At 37.7% G+C, this 15,656-nt stretch overlaps 1 protein-coding gene and 1 long non-coding RNA gene across 7 annotated transcripts in view; one reads left to right on the top strand and one right to left on the bottom strand.

Annotated features, from left to right (window-relative positions):
• LOC143162369 (uncharacterized) overlaps nt 1–7,673 on the bottom strand; it is a 32,449-nt gene extending 24,776 nt beyond the window's left edge. The window contains exon 1 of the long non-coding RNA XR_012995692.1: nt 7,609–7,673. This is a non-coding gene — a long non-coding RNA (uncharacterized LOC143162369). The remainder of the gene's footprint in view (nt 1–7,608) is intronic.
• Nucleotides 7,674–7,794: 121 nt separating this feature from the next.
• Nucleotides 7,795–15,656, top strand: part of DYNC1I2 (dynein cytoplasmic 1 intermediate chain 2) — a 30,464-nt gene continuing 22,602 nt past the window's right edge. For 2 of the 6 annotated variants that reach the window (XM_076342630.1, XM_076342628.1), the window contains exons 1-4: nt 7,954–8,034; nt 9,744–9,861; nt 11,825–11,939; nt 15,339–15,429. In XM_076342630.1, the coding sequence (XP_076198745.1) occupies nt 9,754–9,861; nt 11,825–11,939; nt 15,339–15,429 (314 nt within the window). In that variant the 5' untranslated portion in view covers nt 7,954–8,034; nt 9,744–9,753. The other 4 variants (XM_076342629.1, XM_076342625.1, XM_076342626.1 and 1 more) reach the window with 3 other exon arrangements.

The following is a 15,656-nucleotide window of genomic DNA, read 5'->3' as shown; positions in this document are numbered from 1 at the left end:
ACATTTTTTCCAGCATAAATGAAAAGTGCTGAATTCCTTGAACCGTAAGTGTCCCATCAGTTCTTCTACCCTCACTGTCCCACCTCCTATTATTAACATACCATATCCACTCTGATGCTTTTGATCCTTTTCTATGAAAAGTAATTTGCCTTCTCAATGGAGATAAATATGAAATTTGCTTTAGTACATTTCAGGAGTTCAAACAAGGGCCCATAGAAATTTCCACCCTACAGACGTCATCTTTTAACTTCATAAATTTAGAATTTGCAGTCATTTAAAGTGTTTACTTCTAAATATTATTTGATATTTAAGAAAAATAGTACGTTCTTCTGAGTTGATCATGGAAATAGGAGTTGGAAGGGCAATTTTTAACTGTCACTTGAATATCTGTGACTGATTTTGAGTTAACTCCTGTAAAACTCTGGATAGTATTTGTCACCCTTACTTTATACCTGTGTCATGAGGGTAACTCTGTCAGTTTATGAAACATGGCAGGAGGAAAAGCTCAGAAATCATGCAGGTATGATTCAGTTGTCGATTTCTTTGTTAGTAAAGAAGTTATGATCTATGCTATGCAGGTAGGATTTTAATAACACTCAAAATTATATACGGTGTCTTACGTGCAAAAAGCTTCCTTTCAAATATCAATTCACATAGCTTTAGCTGTAAGAAATATTGTTATTGAAATAAATATGGTTAACTTGACATATTAAGAAACTGAGACTAAGAAAAAAAAAAAGACAGGTCTGTAACCTAGGAACCAGTGGCAAAAACTACTGGTGGCAAAACACCACTTTTCCTCCTTTGATATCAAGGTGAAAAAGTCATGACTTAAGTCACTTGCCCCCACAATTCCAGAGCAAGGGCAAGAGCTGGGAAAATCGTCCCTTTTAAGATGAATTGTTCTATGTACTAGCTACAAGCTTCTTTCTCTCAGAGAAAGAAATTCTACAAAAAGCTTGATTTATCAGTAAACATAAAAATGATAAACATAAAATTATAAAATCTAAAGGATCTGTATTTTTTACTTCATCTTGAACTCTAAATGACTCTTGTAAATATATCTCAACAGTTGGTCAGTAACCATCTGCGGACACATACAATGAATTAAGCAAGCATCTATAAAGGATTTTTTCCTCACTCCTGAACTGCAGCCAACTTTAGGGTAATGAATAGCAAGAAAAGATATAATACTTTATAACTATAGTGAAATGAAAAATAATTTTCCTGATTAATGAGAGTATTGGTTAAATATCACATACTTCCACTGACTTTAAAAACAGCTGTAAGTACATTTTGCTCCTACACACATATCTGTAAATATGTGTTGGAGTTTGCTAGCATTTCCAGCATACACAATACTAACAGAAATAATGTTGTTTAATTTTTGTCATATTGCTATAAAAAATTAAACAGGTTAGACTGCTTTGTATATGTAATGCAGAACAAAACCTGTCAAATCATACATGTAGATTTTTTTCAAGAATATCTGAACATATTCTATTTCCTGTAAAATAAATTGACTTTGCCAGCTAAAAACATATATTTAATATTTTATTATAATGAAATGAAATTTAAATTTTATAAACATATTTTCCTGCAAGTATGATGTAGTTGAAGAATTGAATTTTTTCAAATTGTTTATTTTTTGCAGAGAAGCAAAGTTTGATTGTAAACTACTAAAGCTGCATAAGATTCCAGATTGCTGTTTCACAAGAAGGTGTTGCATGAGAAGAATTAAATCAGTTTTTTTTTCTTCCTGCACTCACAGCACCATAGGAAGACAGACTTGGAAAGGACGTCCAGCGATCTAGTCCAACCTGCTTTAGTAGAATCAGTGTCCTTTAACATATAACAGCTGTTTAATCTCCTGTTAAAAATATCCAGATAGAATAGCTTCCAGTAGCAAATTTAACAAAACAAAAGCACAAACTGCTTTCTCTGAGACAAACAGGTTTATATCTTATAAAGCTTTTTCTGACAGAAATGACAGATTTGACTCCACAGAAAACTGAACAGAGAGCTATCAAGACCTGTGGTGATGACGCCTATGGTTAAAAGCATTTATTGGATAAAAATTTGCCAGCGGTAGAGTATCCACTTATACACATACAAACCAGCAAAATATACCTTATTTGCAGGAAATTGTATACTTCTCTCAGCCTTTAAAAAACTGAAATCAGCAGTTTTTAAATTTCCTAACATTATATAATATGTGCATTTCATTGTCTTATGGTTTTCTTGAGTCTTAAAATCATGTGTCATGGGAAAGATGTACACTTACTTAAGTTTATACAAGTTCACACATGTATATTCCATCTACAAGCCTTTACAGGCTTTTACAGAAGGCCTTTTGCATTTTTTTCTCTTCTTCTGTCTTAATACAGATCCACTAATGTAATCAAGGGCATTGAATGATGTGCCATTCAAACCTAAACAGATGACTTTTGTTCAAAATGTTTTTTTTTAAAAAAAAACTACTTGCACAGATCAGACTATTTCACAAGAAAACATAATCTGAAACACTTGTCAAATAGATTAAGTAACAGGATATTTATGTGGTCAAATTTTGTTCAAGCAAAGTAGAAAAATCAAATTTATCCTGATTTAAAAAAAAAACAAAACAAACTACAAACAGGTTAAGACAATATGATGTGTTTGTCTAGAAAACCAATCTATAAATAAAACAAAGGAAATCCTGTTTGTTTGGAGTATATAAAATTAAACTAACATTAGCCCTAAACTACAAAGTAGATGGGTTTAGCTATCCAAATCATGTTTACTGACATTATATGTGGTTTGAATTTTAAACTTTTTTCTATTTTTTTTCATAGAAATGCACACAAATTTTGCAGATTCTCAGTGACCGATTTTAACATTTTTGAAATGTAACAAAATTCTGAATCAAATTCAAATACAGTTTAGCTGCAACAGTCTTCATTGACAGCCAACCAGATTTTCAAAATAGAAGTTTTCTTGCATAAAAACTGTTGCAAGATCCACAGGAAATCCCCTTACAAACATTCTGAATTATATAAGGCTTAAACACCACTGTTAGCACATTACCTCTGTGAACAAGAAGGATGAAGCTCTACCATACTCTGGTAAATATTCAGCCAGAGAAGGGCTACTTCCAGTTTGGACCAAGTCTCTATAGATTTGTTTGGGACATGGAACACATCCCTGTTATCTTGTACCTTCTCACTGCATTTGCTCTGCCACCTGTGATATGTTCCAGCGGGGTGCTTACTATAAACCAGATGGCTGCAGTAACTGTTACAGGAGATTTACTGTGCCATCTCCTTTCTGCTCAGGTGTTTTATAAACACGGCCTAGGAGCTTGGGTTCTGCTAGTAATAAATACATTTCCAACTATCTACTGCCTTGCAACTTACGTTAAAAGTAAAGATTTATTTAAGTTAAAAAGTAGGAGATATTCTGAGAAAATTTTTATATTAAAAATTGCTGTTTATGTGTTTACTCTATAGTTTAATTCCATGTAATTTTTCAGACCTTCTTCCAACACATTAGCAAGTTTCTTATTAAAGACTCAAAAAAGGAACAAACTCTATCTCTATTTACATTGCTGTTAGCAGTAAAATGACTCCATGGCACCAGTCTTTACTGAATAGAACTGACTGATGCTGTGAGTCAGTGACTCAACTAATTCTCAAAAGAATGTGAAAATGTGAAAAGTTAACTGTTACAGTTAACAGTTTCAGAAGAATAAATACTACTTTGTGGTAAGAATAGAAGACTGGAACCTAGGAATCCTAAATTCTAATCCCTGTGGTCTTGTCATTTAGTCTTTTTAACTCTCATTTCATTTGTAAATAATTATGAAGTACTTGATATAGGTAATTATTTAACATTTCTAGAATGAGATAATTTGATGTCACTGGATGAAAAGTGTATTCACTTTTAGTAAAACAGTATTTTAGTGTGCCTTTGTTCATATTAATTCTAGTCTAAAATATACTTTAAGATTATATAAGATACCCCTTTTGCTTACATACAGAAAAATAATTGAGTTTGTAATTAAAAGTTAAAAAAAGCCCCTGAAAAAAGTGAACACTTTCTCTCTCCTTATTTATTCTATTATCTTTTTGGCTAATAATGCTAACATAATACATACAAAAGGAACTCTGTTATCATCTTAACAAATATTCAAACATATTCTCCCTTTGATAAATACAGAAAACTTCCATAAAGGTTAATGGGAGATAGGCACACAAACTGAGGGTAGAATATAGCCTGGCATACAACATACTTTAAAATAGTTCCTTTTGGTTGATCTCTTGGCAGTTTTCATACTCTGTCTTAAAACCGTTAGAACTAGTGAAGGTTTTGGTGCATTACAGGATTCCTTAAGAAGCTCCCATTATCTCCTCTCTTCTTAACCACATAATAGAAAAAAATGAGAGTACCGTACACAGAACACACTGAGGAAGGAGAACTTGCCTTGAAATTTTTCGGCTGGTAAACCTATTTTCTATAATGCTTAGTAGTGAATCACTCTTAAGTGCTGGACCATTCACTAGTGTATGTTTTTTGTGCCAAAGGTTACCAGATTGCAAAAGTGTTCTCATCTCAGAAAGGATCCATCAGTCACCATCACCTTATTTTGACACAACAGAAAAAAAATAAGTCCATCTAGCAGGAACAGGAAAGGGGGGAGAAGGACAGAGAGAAACCTATATTAGCAATGCAGCAAATTTTCTAAGGGAAAAGCACAGACTATCAAATGATACGAGAAGAGTTATATTGTTATATTATGGGATGAGATCTTCCTGATTATTTCAATTCCGGTAAGTCTGTAAGATGGACTTTTAATTTTCTTGAAATATGAGAAAAAAAGAAAATTAAAATGGAGCCTTAATGGAGAAAGGTAGGCCAGCTGCCTTTTCCCAGTCTCTCTTACTACTAGAGAGGACAGCACAGTAGTGGCAGTTACTTGAGGAGGGAACTACCCTCTCCAGCATAGATCTTGGGCTCATGCTCCAGAGCAAATCACTGTTCTCCAGCAGCACAAGGAGGTGACAAAGCCACTTGCCTTTGCTATCTACCCTTCTTCTGATTCAGGCAGCACAGAAGTCTAATGTTCTCCAAAATACAAAAGTAGAGGCTCTTCTAAATCAAATGATATCTTCTTGTGTTTAGTCTGGATTCCTGCCCATTTGCAGCAGAGACCTCATTTATCTTTATCATTCCTTTACATGTCTCAAAATAACTTCTCAGTAATACACTAATTCTGTTTATATGGGTACACAATCACTGGTAAAGCTGGTGTTCACATCTTAACCAAGCTGTGGTCATCCTAGACCCAATGCATAGGATGGGCGCATAAAACCCCTACAAGCTGTTTTTCCGGTCCTAGATATAGAAAGGGTCCACCCTCACAGTGTAACTTCTCCACATTCTTAGAGACCATTATAAAATTAGGATTCACTATACCAAAAGATACTGTCACCAGGAAGCTGAGGCTAGAAGAAAACACTCACTTGTAAACATCTACAAACAGCATGCTTTCTCAAACCTGTCCTCCCACCATATACCTCATGAGCCGTCCAGCTAATGAAAAACGTATCAGATTATTTAAACTGCTATTACTTGTGAGATCAATGACTGCTAAAAAATCACAAATGTCTTTGTATAGAGTTAGCATTCTGTCAATGTTTGTGTCACTGCTAAACTGACCCAGATAGAGCTATTTGAAAACTATAGCTATCATTTACAAAGAAAAAGGGGGGTGTCAGTGCTGCAAAAATTAGCTATCGTAGTTACTGTGTTCTAAAATGAAAGACTAATGTAAAAAATAATAACATGACCTTCAGCAAATATATGTAGGTTCAGGACCAAGAAATACAGTTCAGTGTTGAAGATCAATTATCAAAAATCGATTGGCTAAATTCATTACAAATGTGAAATACCTGGCTCCTACCTTCATAATTTTAAATGTAAACTTGAAAAATATTACTGGAAAGCTTCAAATACAAAATTAATATTTTATGGCCAAACAAGAAGCATATGTAAAATACAGAAAAAAACCCACATATTCCTGTTCTTAGGTGCACACATTATTGTAAGTGATATTAGAAAATTCTGGCAAATAAATTCAAAGATGACAGCTGTTTGTGGAAGTTCATTACTATCATCTTCATATTTCCGCCTCTGAAGAAAAATGCAACCCCTTCTCTTGCACATCATACAATTTTCTTTGACAGTTTCACTTACAGTTTCTCTGAATGGTAACACCCATACTCTTATGAAATGCATGGGGGTTATGCAATGATCAGGAGCCATCTAGAGAACAGTTAGTTTTTCTAATTTTTCTTAAGGTATAGTATGAACCCTGACTCACATGGAAGACTACAGAGGAGCAAATATCAACACTGATTCCTGCAGCTATTGAAGTTCTCCTGGGAGCTATCCCGGCACAGTACCAACCGTCCTGTTCATGATACATAACAGGATTGCAGCCTGACAAAGCTTGACTGCAAACGCAGTCTTTTCCCAGTGCTTGTCAGCAGGAGTTCAGAAGCTATACTCACCAGACATAAATGTTTGTAGATCCAGTGATTTTAAATAAATTATTCCAATTTGTAATAGCAGAACATTTAACCCTCTCTGGAGCTGACAGTTATTGCCTCTGAAAACTTCATTTCATAGAGTGTTGTGAACACATGTTCCACTTGAACTATATGAGTTGTCCATATTAATTCTGCTTTGGCAAGCACAGTTTTGGAAGATCAGCAGTCTGAGGAATCGAGCACTTCACTGAGATAGTAGTCACTAGCACTAGCGCAGCAGTTAGGAAAAAAGGTTGAAAAACTTGCTATCATGTTTCCGCAGGATACAAGTGGCAATATAGTATCAAAATGAACCATGTAACTTCATTGCCACATGACGTTCATTGATGCAGTTTGGGTTTGGCACAGCTTTACCCCATTCAGCACACACAATGAAGCAGTCTGCTAATGTATAATGCCGTATCAACCTCACAACCTAACTCCACTTGCTGACATCCACGCAAAGCAGATTTAGCGTGGGTAATTTTGTCGCTAGCCCAACACTCACAGCTAATCAGGCTTTTACATACTTTGTCGTCAGGTCAGTGAAGTGATTATGGCTACCGGCCTCTCTAGCCTACGATTAAAATCATCCAGTTCAATCAATGTCCGCATGGGGCTGACTCGTGTCACTGCTGGCTGCTGGCACGGCGGTGGCCAGCGCGGATCCTCACTCCCCGGGAAGCCAAACCGAAGGAGAAAGAGAAGCCCCGCACAGGCGTCCCGTCTGGGCCTGCTCTCCTCAGGGCCGCCCGCCGCCTTGGGTGCGAGGCGCAGCGAGGCCCCCCGTGAGGCGACACCGCGAGAGTGTCACAGCCACTGCCCGCGCGCTCCCGCCGCCGCGCGAGCCACGGGACCGCCGCTACCAGCTAACCAAAGCAGAGCGCGCGCGCGCGCACCCACACCGCTCGCCCGCCCCCTGGCACGCGGTGGCGCTCGCTTCCCGGAGCCCGCGGCCGCGGTCGCTGCCGATGTGGTGGTCCCCCCCCCAAAAAGACTACAGTTCCCATCATGCAACGCGCGGCCGCGCCACACTCACGCCGTAGGGTGCTGAGGACGAGGCCCGCCCAGCGGGGCGCGTTGCATGTTGGGCGTCGTTGTTCTCAAGGCAGCTTCACCAGCGCTCCGCAGGAGGGGTTCGGTGTTAAGCCTCTGGAAGCACCCCATCCCCGCGTCGCTTCACGCTCGTTCCCCGTGTGAGTTGCTTTCAGCTCGCTGCCCCTGACGGTGCGAACGAGTGGGGCGTTGGTGTGTGAGCGCACCGCGGTCCTGTACAGGCCTCCGTGTCTTTCCGCAGTTCCTGTAAGTTCCTTCGCATCCCGCAACGCTTTCGGAGCTGGTTTGATCCTCGGCGCCCGCCGTAGGCTGCTGCCTGTCAGCCGCCGGCGCCTTTGTGGAGCGGCGGAAGCGGGGCGGGGCGCTGTGGCCGAGGGGCGGCTGGAGCAGAAGGAGGTGCTGCTGCCAGGTGCGCGGGGGTCCCGCGGCGGCCGAGCTGCGCCTGGAGCCGCTGTCCCTCCTGGCTCTGCGCCGCTGCCTCCCGGTGGGGACCCTCCTTCTTTCGGCCTCGCCCTGTCGAGTGAGGGGCGCGGCAGCAGGGTGGGGCCGGGGGGCGGCCCGCGCCGGGGCTCGGCCCTCAATAAGTGGGAGAGGGTACAGGCGGGCTCTGGGGAGGGTTTGGCAGTGCTGTCTCCTCCCGGGCCTCAGGGTGTGGTAGGGCCCTGCCAGGGTGGGGGTGCGCTGCTAGGCTCCCTCCCCGGTACGGCCCGTGTTGGGTTAGGGTGGGGAACTTGCTCCTGGCGGCATCTGGTTCGTACCGCTGTCATCTTAAGTTTGGGCGGGGTGGGCGCTCCTCTCCTCAGGGATGGCTCGGTTTGTGCCGCTTTGCTTTCCTGGCTCGGTATTAGAAAGAGGGGTGGGGGCGAGAATCCGTGGTGAGGTGACAACGCTCCTTCCTAGTGCTGTTTTAAAGCGACACGGGAATGCCCTTTTAAAATGCGGACAATAGATTTTATTTATTTATCTATTAGCACTCAAATGTTTGTAGACAACATGGAGGAATACACACATTTACTCCAATGTACATACCACTAAGTATAGTGGGGTAGGTGTATGTGGCTTGCATCATTTTGCATTCTTTTCTGTGCTTAGATATGCTATGCAAACACTTGCAGGTATTCTTAGTTTTGAATTAGTGAATAGTTATATTACTAATGCTTAATCTGGTGTCATTGTTATCAAGCTTAGTGTAAAAGCATTTATAGATCCCTCGTCTGTTGTAGAACCACTTCTGCACTTTCTTTACTGACTTTGATTTGCTTAAAAACAGTAAAATTAAGCTTTTATTCACTCAGGCCATTCACACAGTTTTTCATACCTGTGTTCTAAATCTTTAAGTTCTGAAGTGGGGTTTTTTTTACCTTTTGTTTATTGTTGACCTTCTTGTCTGTATTTAATTGAGTTAGTTATGTAGCAAAACTTTTTGTAGAATGTTTGTCTTTAAAAGATCCACCAGTTTCTTAGCAGTGTACAAAAAGTTTGGGGAAAAAAATGATAATGCATGTATTTTACAGGGTTTTTTTGGCCATCACACTTGTACTTACTTTGCCTTGCAATTTATAGTAATCCTACTAAATCTTTCAATAAATCTTTATGTTGAATCCAACAACTGTATGTAGAAGGATATATGGCTTACATACAGCTAAGTTATAGCATGCCAATATTTAAGCTGTTGAGGTGAAAAGTAAAAGATAGATGTTGTGTTGGTACTGTCCTTGCTGTTTTCGGTCTCATAGTTGGCTCTGTAGCTGTACCCAAATCCTATGGCAAGATCAGGTAGCCCCATCTTCGGTGCCTAACACTTCTTCCAAAGCAGTTCCTTCAAACAGTGTCAGAACTACCTTAGGAATGGATGCTGTCACCATATCATAGTTCTGTCTGTTTGTTTTAAATCAATCCCTTTAGTATTGAGAATGTGTTAAATGAAAGAAATGTGGAAATAGGAATGTGATTTTTTTTTTTTTTTTAATTATTATTTTAAGACTTTTCACAGTTCTGGTTTTAGTAAGCTAGTGTAGTTCCTTTAATGATAGCTTGTTTAAAGGAAGGCTGCTATCTTAAAAAACAAAACAAAAACCCAAACCAAAACCAAACAGCAGCATGATTTCTGTTGATCAGTGTTTCAGCCATGTCTGACAAAAGTGAACTGAAGGCGGAGTTGGAGCGCAAGAAGCAACGATTAGCTCAAATCAGAGAGGAGAAGAAAAGAAAGGAGGAAGAAAGAAAGAAAAAAGAAGTAAGAAATAATTTTCTCTTTGAAATTTGACTGTTTGCATATGTAAGTTGCCCAAAATTTAAGGGTAGGTTCACTTACTCCTGTGCTACATGTTATTCAGGGAGTGTCTATTTAATGGGCGGTTGCTGATGCGAATGTAGCACTTTCATCTTCTGATAAGAGCAAACACCTATTTTTTTCTTTAGAATTATCCATATGGTAAGTTGGATTTAAAAAAAAAAATTAAAATCTTACACTTGCATAAAGTTTGGATTTCTAAAACTACTTGTGTGCATGGGACATCATTAATCAAATCACTGGTAAAGTATTGCACAAAAGCTCTGCTTAATGAGTTGTAATGGTGTTATTTAGAGAACTCATTTCTGAAGTGCAGTTCCGAGGATGTCCATATGAATTGTCTGACTGTCAGTATTATTATTGTCCAAACAATGTGCGTCTACTCTTTTGACTCATCCTTAGCCTGAATTTTAAAATCAGAGCAACACTCAGGATGTATATGCTACTTGTGTGTTAGACTTCGTTTGTTAACAGTCTTCTGGATTTCTCTCTGCTAAAGTATGTGACAATCAGTGATTTATTACTATGTTTCTCCTGAATGCTGATTATACCTCATAAATGAAACTTTTGCTGGAATGTTTTGGTGGTTTGGGGTACTTTTTCAGGACTTCTCTGTGCTTTGGTTTATGATCTCTTAGGTTTTCTACATTAGCATATGCCTGAAGGCTGGGAAGCTGCCAGCTACATGATTCGGACAAAAAGGAGAGGGAAATATCTCAAATTGTGTTCTGATGATCTTGTAACAATGTATTGCCTGTATCTGAGATTCCACATGTGATGCAATAGCTTATCAGTTGAGAACTTGCTCTAAAATTTGGCAGTTGCTTTTTTAAAAGGAATTGTGCAGTAGATTAGAAGCATAATGTGCAGTCACGGGAGGAGCAATTAGTCTTTAATCATGGTGTAGGGATAGAATAGCTTGGTCTAGATTTTGCTGCTTCTATTAAAGACTTGTATTTGTATCATCAATTTATATTTATAAAAATATTCATTTGCCAATGGCTGAGTTGTGAACACCTTAAGCCGTGAATTATATTTCTGTAATTGAATGAGCAGTTAAATGAATGTGGAAAGGCATGGAGTGTTCAGCATCTTTCACAGTAGAGCTTGTGTTATTTCTCAATTATGGGGATGGGGGTGTAACTTTTATTCTTTTTTTTGCGTGAAATCTAGCAGATAATAACACAACTTAAAGAAAACTACTGCCCTGTAAACCTGAAGTTACTGCAAAGTTTTTTTTTAAAAACTTTCTATTTTTTTTGTGAAACCCGAGGTTCAGAAGAAAGCTTTCTCACTAAACAGCTTGTTGATGTTTTTGTTTTAAAAAATAGTTTAAAATGTACACATAGACAATCATCACTTTTGCATCTTACACATATTTTCTTAATTGCTACAGACTTTAGCATGTGCTCTATCTAGCCAAGTGCCCTAATACTTTCTTGACCAAAGAGGGGCATCTCTTACCGTCATTCTAACCCTATAGTGTTTTCTTTGACACACTTATTGTCATTTCAAAATCGGAACAATATGACTGTCTTTAAAATACTTTTATACACAGGTATATGATATATTTTGTTTTTCAGTCTTTGCATTTTACAGTGCTTAGCATTAGTGTAAATAAGGTATTCTTGATCTTATGAAGTGTCAGTCATTTTGTCAAATGAGAAGATACTTTTTGCATGTTATATGTCTTCTAAAGACAGTACCAAAGCTACAAAATTTTGTGATTCCTGTCTGCTGTTTACTTTATCTACAGAAAGGACCATCAGAATTACTAGAGTCAAATATCTAACCTGTAAGATGATAAGCTTCAGTAGCATTAAAAAACCTATGAGATCTCAAAAATAAATGAAACAGTTTTTAATACCTGTTAAATGCTATAACTTAACTACTGAATTATTTTTAGACTGATCAGAAGAAAGAAGTTCTTCCTGTACAAGAAGAATCTGATCTTGAAAAGAAGAGAAGAGAAGCTGAAGCATTACTTCAGAGCATGGGGTTGACACCTGAGTCTCCTGTTGGTAGGAATGTTAATATTAGTTTGAGATAAATGTTTGGGGTTTTTTGGGGGGGTGTGGTTTTGGTTTTTTGGTTTTTTTGTTGATGGTGGTGGTTTGTTTGTTTGTTAGGATTGTGGTATTTATATAACTAGCATGAAAAATCTCTGGCCACTATTTTTGGGGTATACATGTCTGGTTTTTTTGTACTATTTCGTTCTTCGTGATCTCTGTTGTAAGTGTCAAGTGATGTGCTTCAGTACATATTACTAGTACTATTTTGTAAAAGGTATGTTTTACACTTAGTGGATTATTTGGAGTCTTTTAGGTAAAATATATAAATATCATGTATTTGTTGTTCTCCCCCCCCCTATTTTCCCTGCACATTATTCTTCTGTACTTTTTTCCTTTCTCTTTTTCTTAATGCCAAATTTTAATTCTGATATTTTTGTGCAGAGTTGGCTTGTTTCCTTTCTGCATCTTTTACACCCTAATTTTCCTTATTTCAAATATCAGACTGACTTTGGAGTAATAGCAAGGCTAAGTATAAAATTTAACAGATAATCATATCTGTGCCACTCTTGGATGGGTTAGCCTACTGGTTGTTGCTTTTTGCCTTTACATAGCTACATCTCTCGGGAAGATGAAAGTGAAAAGTGTGATAATTCAACTCCCCTTTTTGTCTCTAGCTCTGAAATCTAAAGGATTTAAAACTTATTTTTCAGTTTGGCTCAATGGTGAGGGTCTATTTCAACTGGGTTTGCAAATAAAAAAATAATAATTTTTATGGATATAGTATATCTGTGACTATATCTTCATAATTGCTCTTGCATAGTCCTCAAGTGTTCAAAAGTGAATATGGAATAAACACCATTTATAAGCTGCTCCCATTCCAACAGCCTCAGCAGTCATTTTTAGTAGCTTGAACTGTTCTCATAGTTTAGAGGCTGCATTTGGGATATGTTAGCACTAGCGTACAGCGTTATAAGTAATCTGTTCTTACCTACTAGAGATTTTGTTTGGCATACTAATAGTTGAACACTTTCTTGTGTGAGGTTTTGCTAAGGCAGCTGATGAGACTCTTGCAGAAATGCATATGGTTGGTTGTTTTTTTTAAATCTGTGAGAGAATCTAAAAACCACAGGATAGTCAGTCCTCAAAGCAAGTCATTGCATAGACTTAGAGTAGCTGTTCGTGAAAAGCTCTTTGAGGTGCTGGTGTGTAAGACCCGGGCACAACCCTGCGAGTGTTGTGTTTAATTCCATTGAGCATCTACTTAACCACACCCTTCAACGTACACAGATTCTCAGGGAATTCATTCTGTTCCCTTTGAAAATACCCAGATCTGATCTGGATCCTATGTCAAGCTAAAATGTCCTACTTGCTACCTCTCAGTAGCATGCCTGAGGCACAGGCTCGCGTCTGCTGACTGGACACTGGCAAAGTATGATAGTACAGTGATCTGTGCTAGCCTGAACTGAAGCTGACTCACAGCTGACCAGCTTGGTGTGCAGATAGCTTAAACTCGCATTGTCGGTATAGGTGGATAGCTTGAGATTAGATTCCTTCGTAGAAAATAGTAATTGCCTTAGGAATTTTAATACAGTCCTGTTAACTGCCAGAGAGAGGTAGCTCCATTGTGGGAGAAGGGACCTTAATAATCTAAGTATGCTTTTGATATCTACCATACTTCTTATATAAGAAGCCATAAGTTAGTGAACCAAAATAACTTTCAAGAATGTACTATAGTTTCATCCTCTGTTGGGGTAGGTGGAATTTTACTTGGTCTTTTCATAAGACTGTTGGTCTCTAAATAGGTTTCACATCACTAACGGGAAGACTTTCTTGAAAACAGTGTGCCCCACAAGAGGGCACTGTAGCATCAAAACTAAGCTACTGAATTCTTTTGGCCATGCTTACTGCTAGATAGAGCTGACTGACTTTGTAAATGGTGACAAGATATGTTTCTAATGTCACCCCTTCAGTTAAGAAAGGGTGACATTAAAATGTCATCGTTTCTGATAATACTCAAAAATAACATAGGAATATAAAGGCCTATGGGCATTTCCTTTAGTATAAATTATTCAGTAGATGGCGATGATGAGTTGGAAGAATACATATATATACTCATATATACACCTATATTTATATAGATATATGTATAAAGTGTAAGTGTGTGTATGTGTGAATTTATGAATTATAACTCTAGACCAATATAAAAGTCTCTCTTGTAGGAGGAATGAATTTTTAATAAATTGAAGTATTCACTGGGATTTTGTAAATTTAGGGTAGAATTTTTGTCAACTAGAGTCATGTCTCTCTTTTGGGATGGGATGGAAACATTCTTCAGAATCCACAGTATACTTGTGATTTCAGGAAATTCTCTAGAAATGTTGCAGATCTAAATTCAGAATTCTCCGTTGCCTCACCCCTGACAGAGTGGATACCAATTGATATATGTAATTTGTGTTCAGGTGGTTAGAGGTTCTTTTTTAAGGGTTGCTAAAGAGTGAATGTGTTCTATGAATGTTTTTCATATTGCTGAAAAATGAAGCATGTAAGAATCGGGGGGTGTGTTGAAGGTCCTTAAGCATAAACCTAAGTTTCATTAAATAATGAGTTTCACTATTTCTAAGAAAAGTTGAAAGAAATATCGAAATAGCTTTGTGTTTGTATCAGATTGCATGATATCATTCACTATTATATATCAGTTCCAAAAAACATGTTGCTTTTTAAACGGTAATTGCAATCTTCATCTACATGCTGAAAATGAACTGACATTTAAGAAAAAGTTTCAATATAACAGTACTGGACTATTTGTCAAGTAAAAAGAAAAACACAAAAATCCCCCAAAACCCAACATTAGAAACTTTGTTGTAATACACAGGATTTACGTTGATTTGATTCAAACTAGAACAAAAACAACAGTATGCTGTATGACAAAGCCACTTTTTTTGGTCCAAGCTTCGGTGATTATATATTGTTGAAAGAAAATTACCAGTTAAATATATTCAATGTCTAATTTTTAAGAAAACCTGATGTCAAAGCTATATTAACAACTATCTTCCTTTTACGTTTAAGCAACATGATTTAGTGGAAATTACCCTTTGAAAATTGATGCCATCATTTGTCAGAAGTTCAGTTTAAAAATGTATTTTCAATTCATTTTTTCTTAAATGTCTTTCCCTCCATGTCTGTTTGTATGCACCAGATGCATAAATGCCAAACAATTGCATGAAAATCCAGCATGAATTGTTAACATTGTCTTTTCCCCTCTCTTTCTACTGTTCATTTTCATCCATGTATTTTTTGTTTGCCATCACTTTTTTTTTGATACTTCATGTTAAATTAATTTGAAAACATCCTAAGCTGTGCAACCTCTGCGAGTAGTAACAGCGGATACCTGTCTGTTTCACTATTTAGTCCCTCCTCCTACCTCTCCGTCTTCCAAATCTGTGAGTACGCCAAGTGAGGCTGGAAGCCAGGACTCTGGTGATGGCGCTGTTGGATCTAGGTATGTCACTTTCCTTGTCATATTCCTTTGCTTAATACTCATATTCTGAATAATTAAGCTTTAGAAGAAATCAAGGTTAATTACTTGATTATAATATAATAATATGAGGTTACAGTGTTACTGAGTCTGTGAACAGTGACTGTTTTACAGAAGTACTTCAAGATTTGAAATGCAACTACACTTACTAATTTGAAATTGCCAACATTAACATGGAGTTGTTTAAACTT

Source organism: Aptenodytes patagonicus, chromosome 6 (genome assembly GCF_965638725.1).
Source record: "Aptenodytes patagonicus chromosome 6, bAptPat1.pri.cur, whole genome shotgun sequence".
NCBI lineage: Eukaryota > Metazoa > Chordata > Aves > Sphenisciformes > Spheniscidae > Aptenodytes > Aptenodytes patagonicus.
The sequence above is the reverse complement of the archived record's forward strand: the minus strand, read 5'-3'. Positions and strand labels throughout refer to the sequence as shown.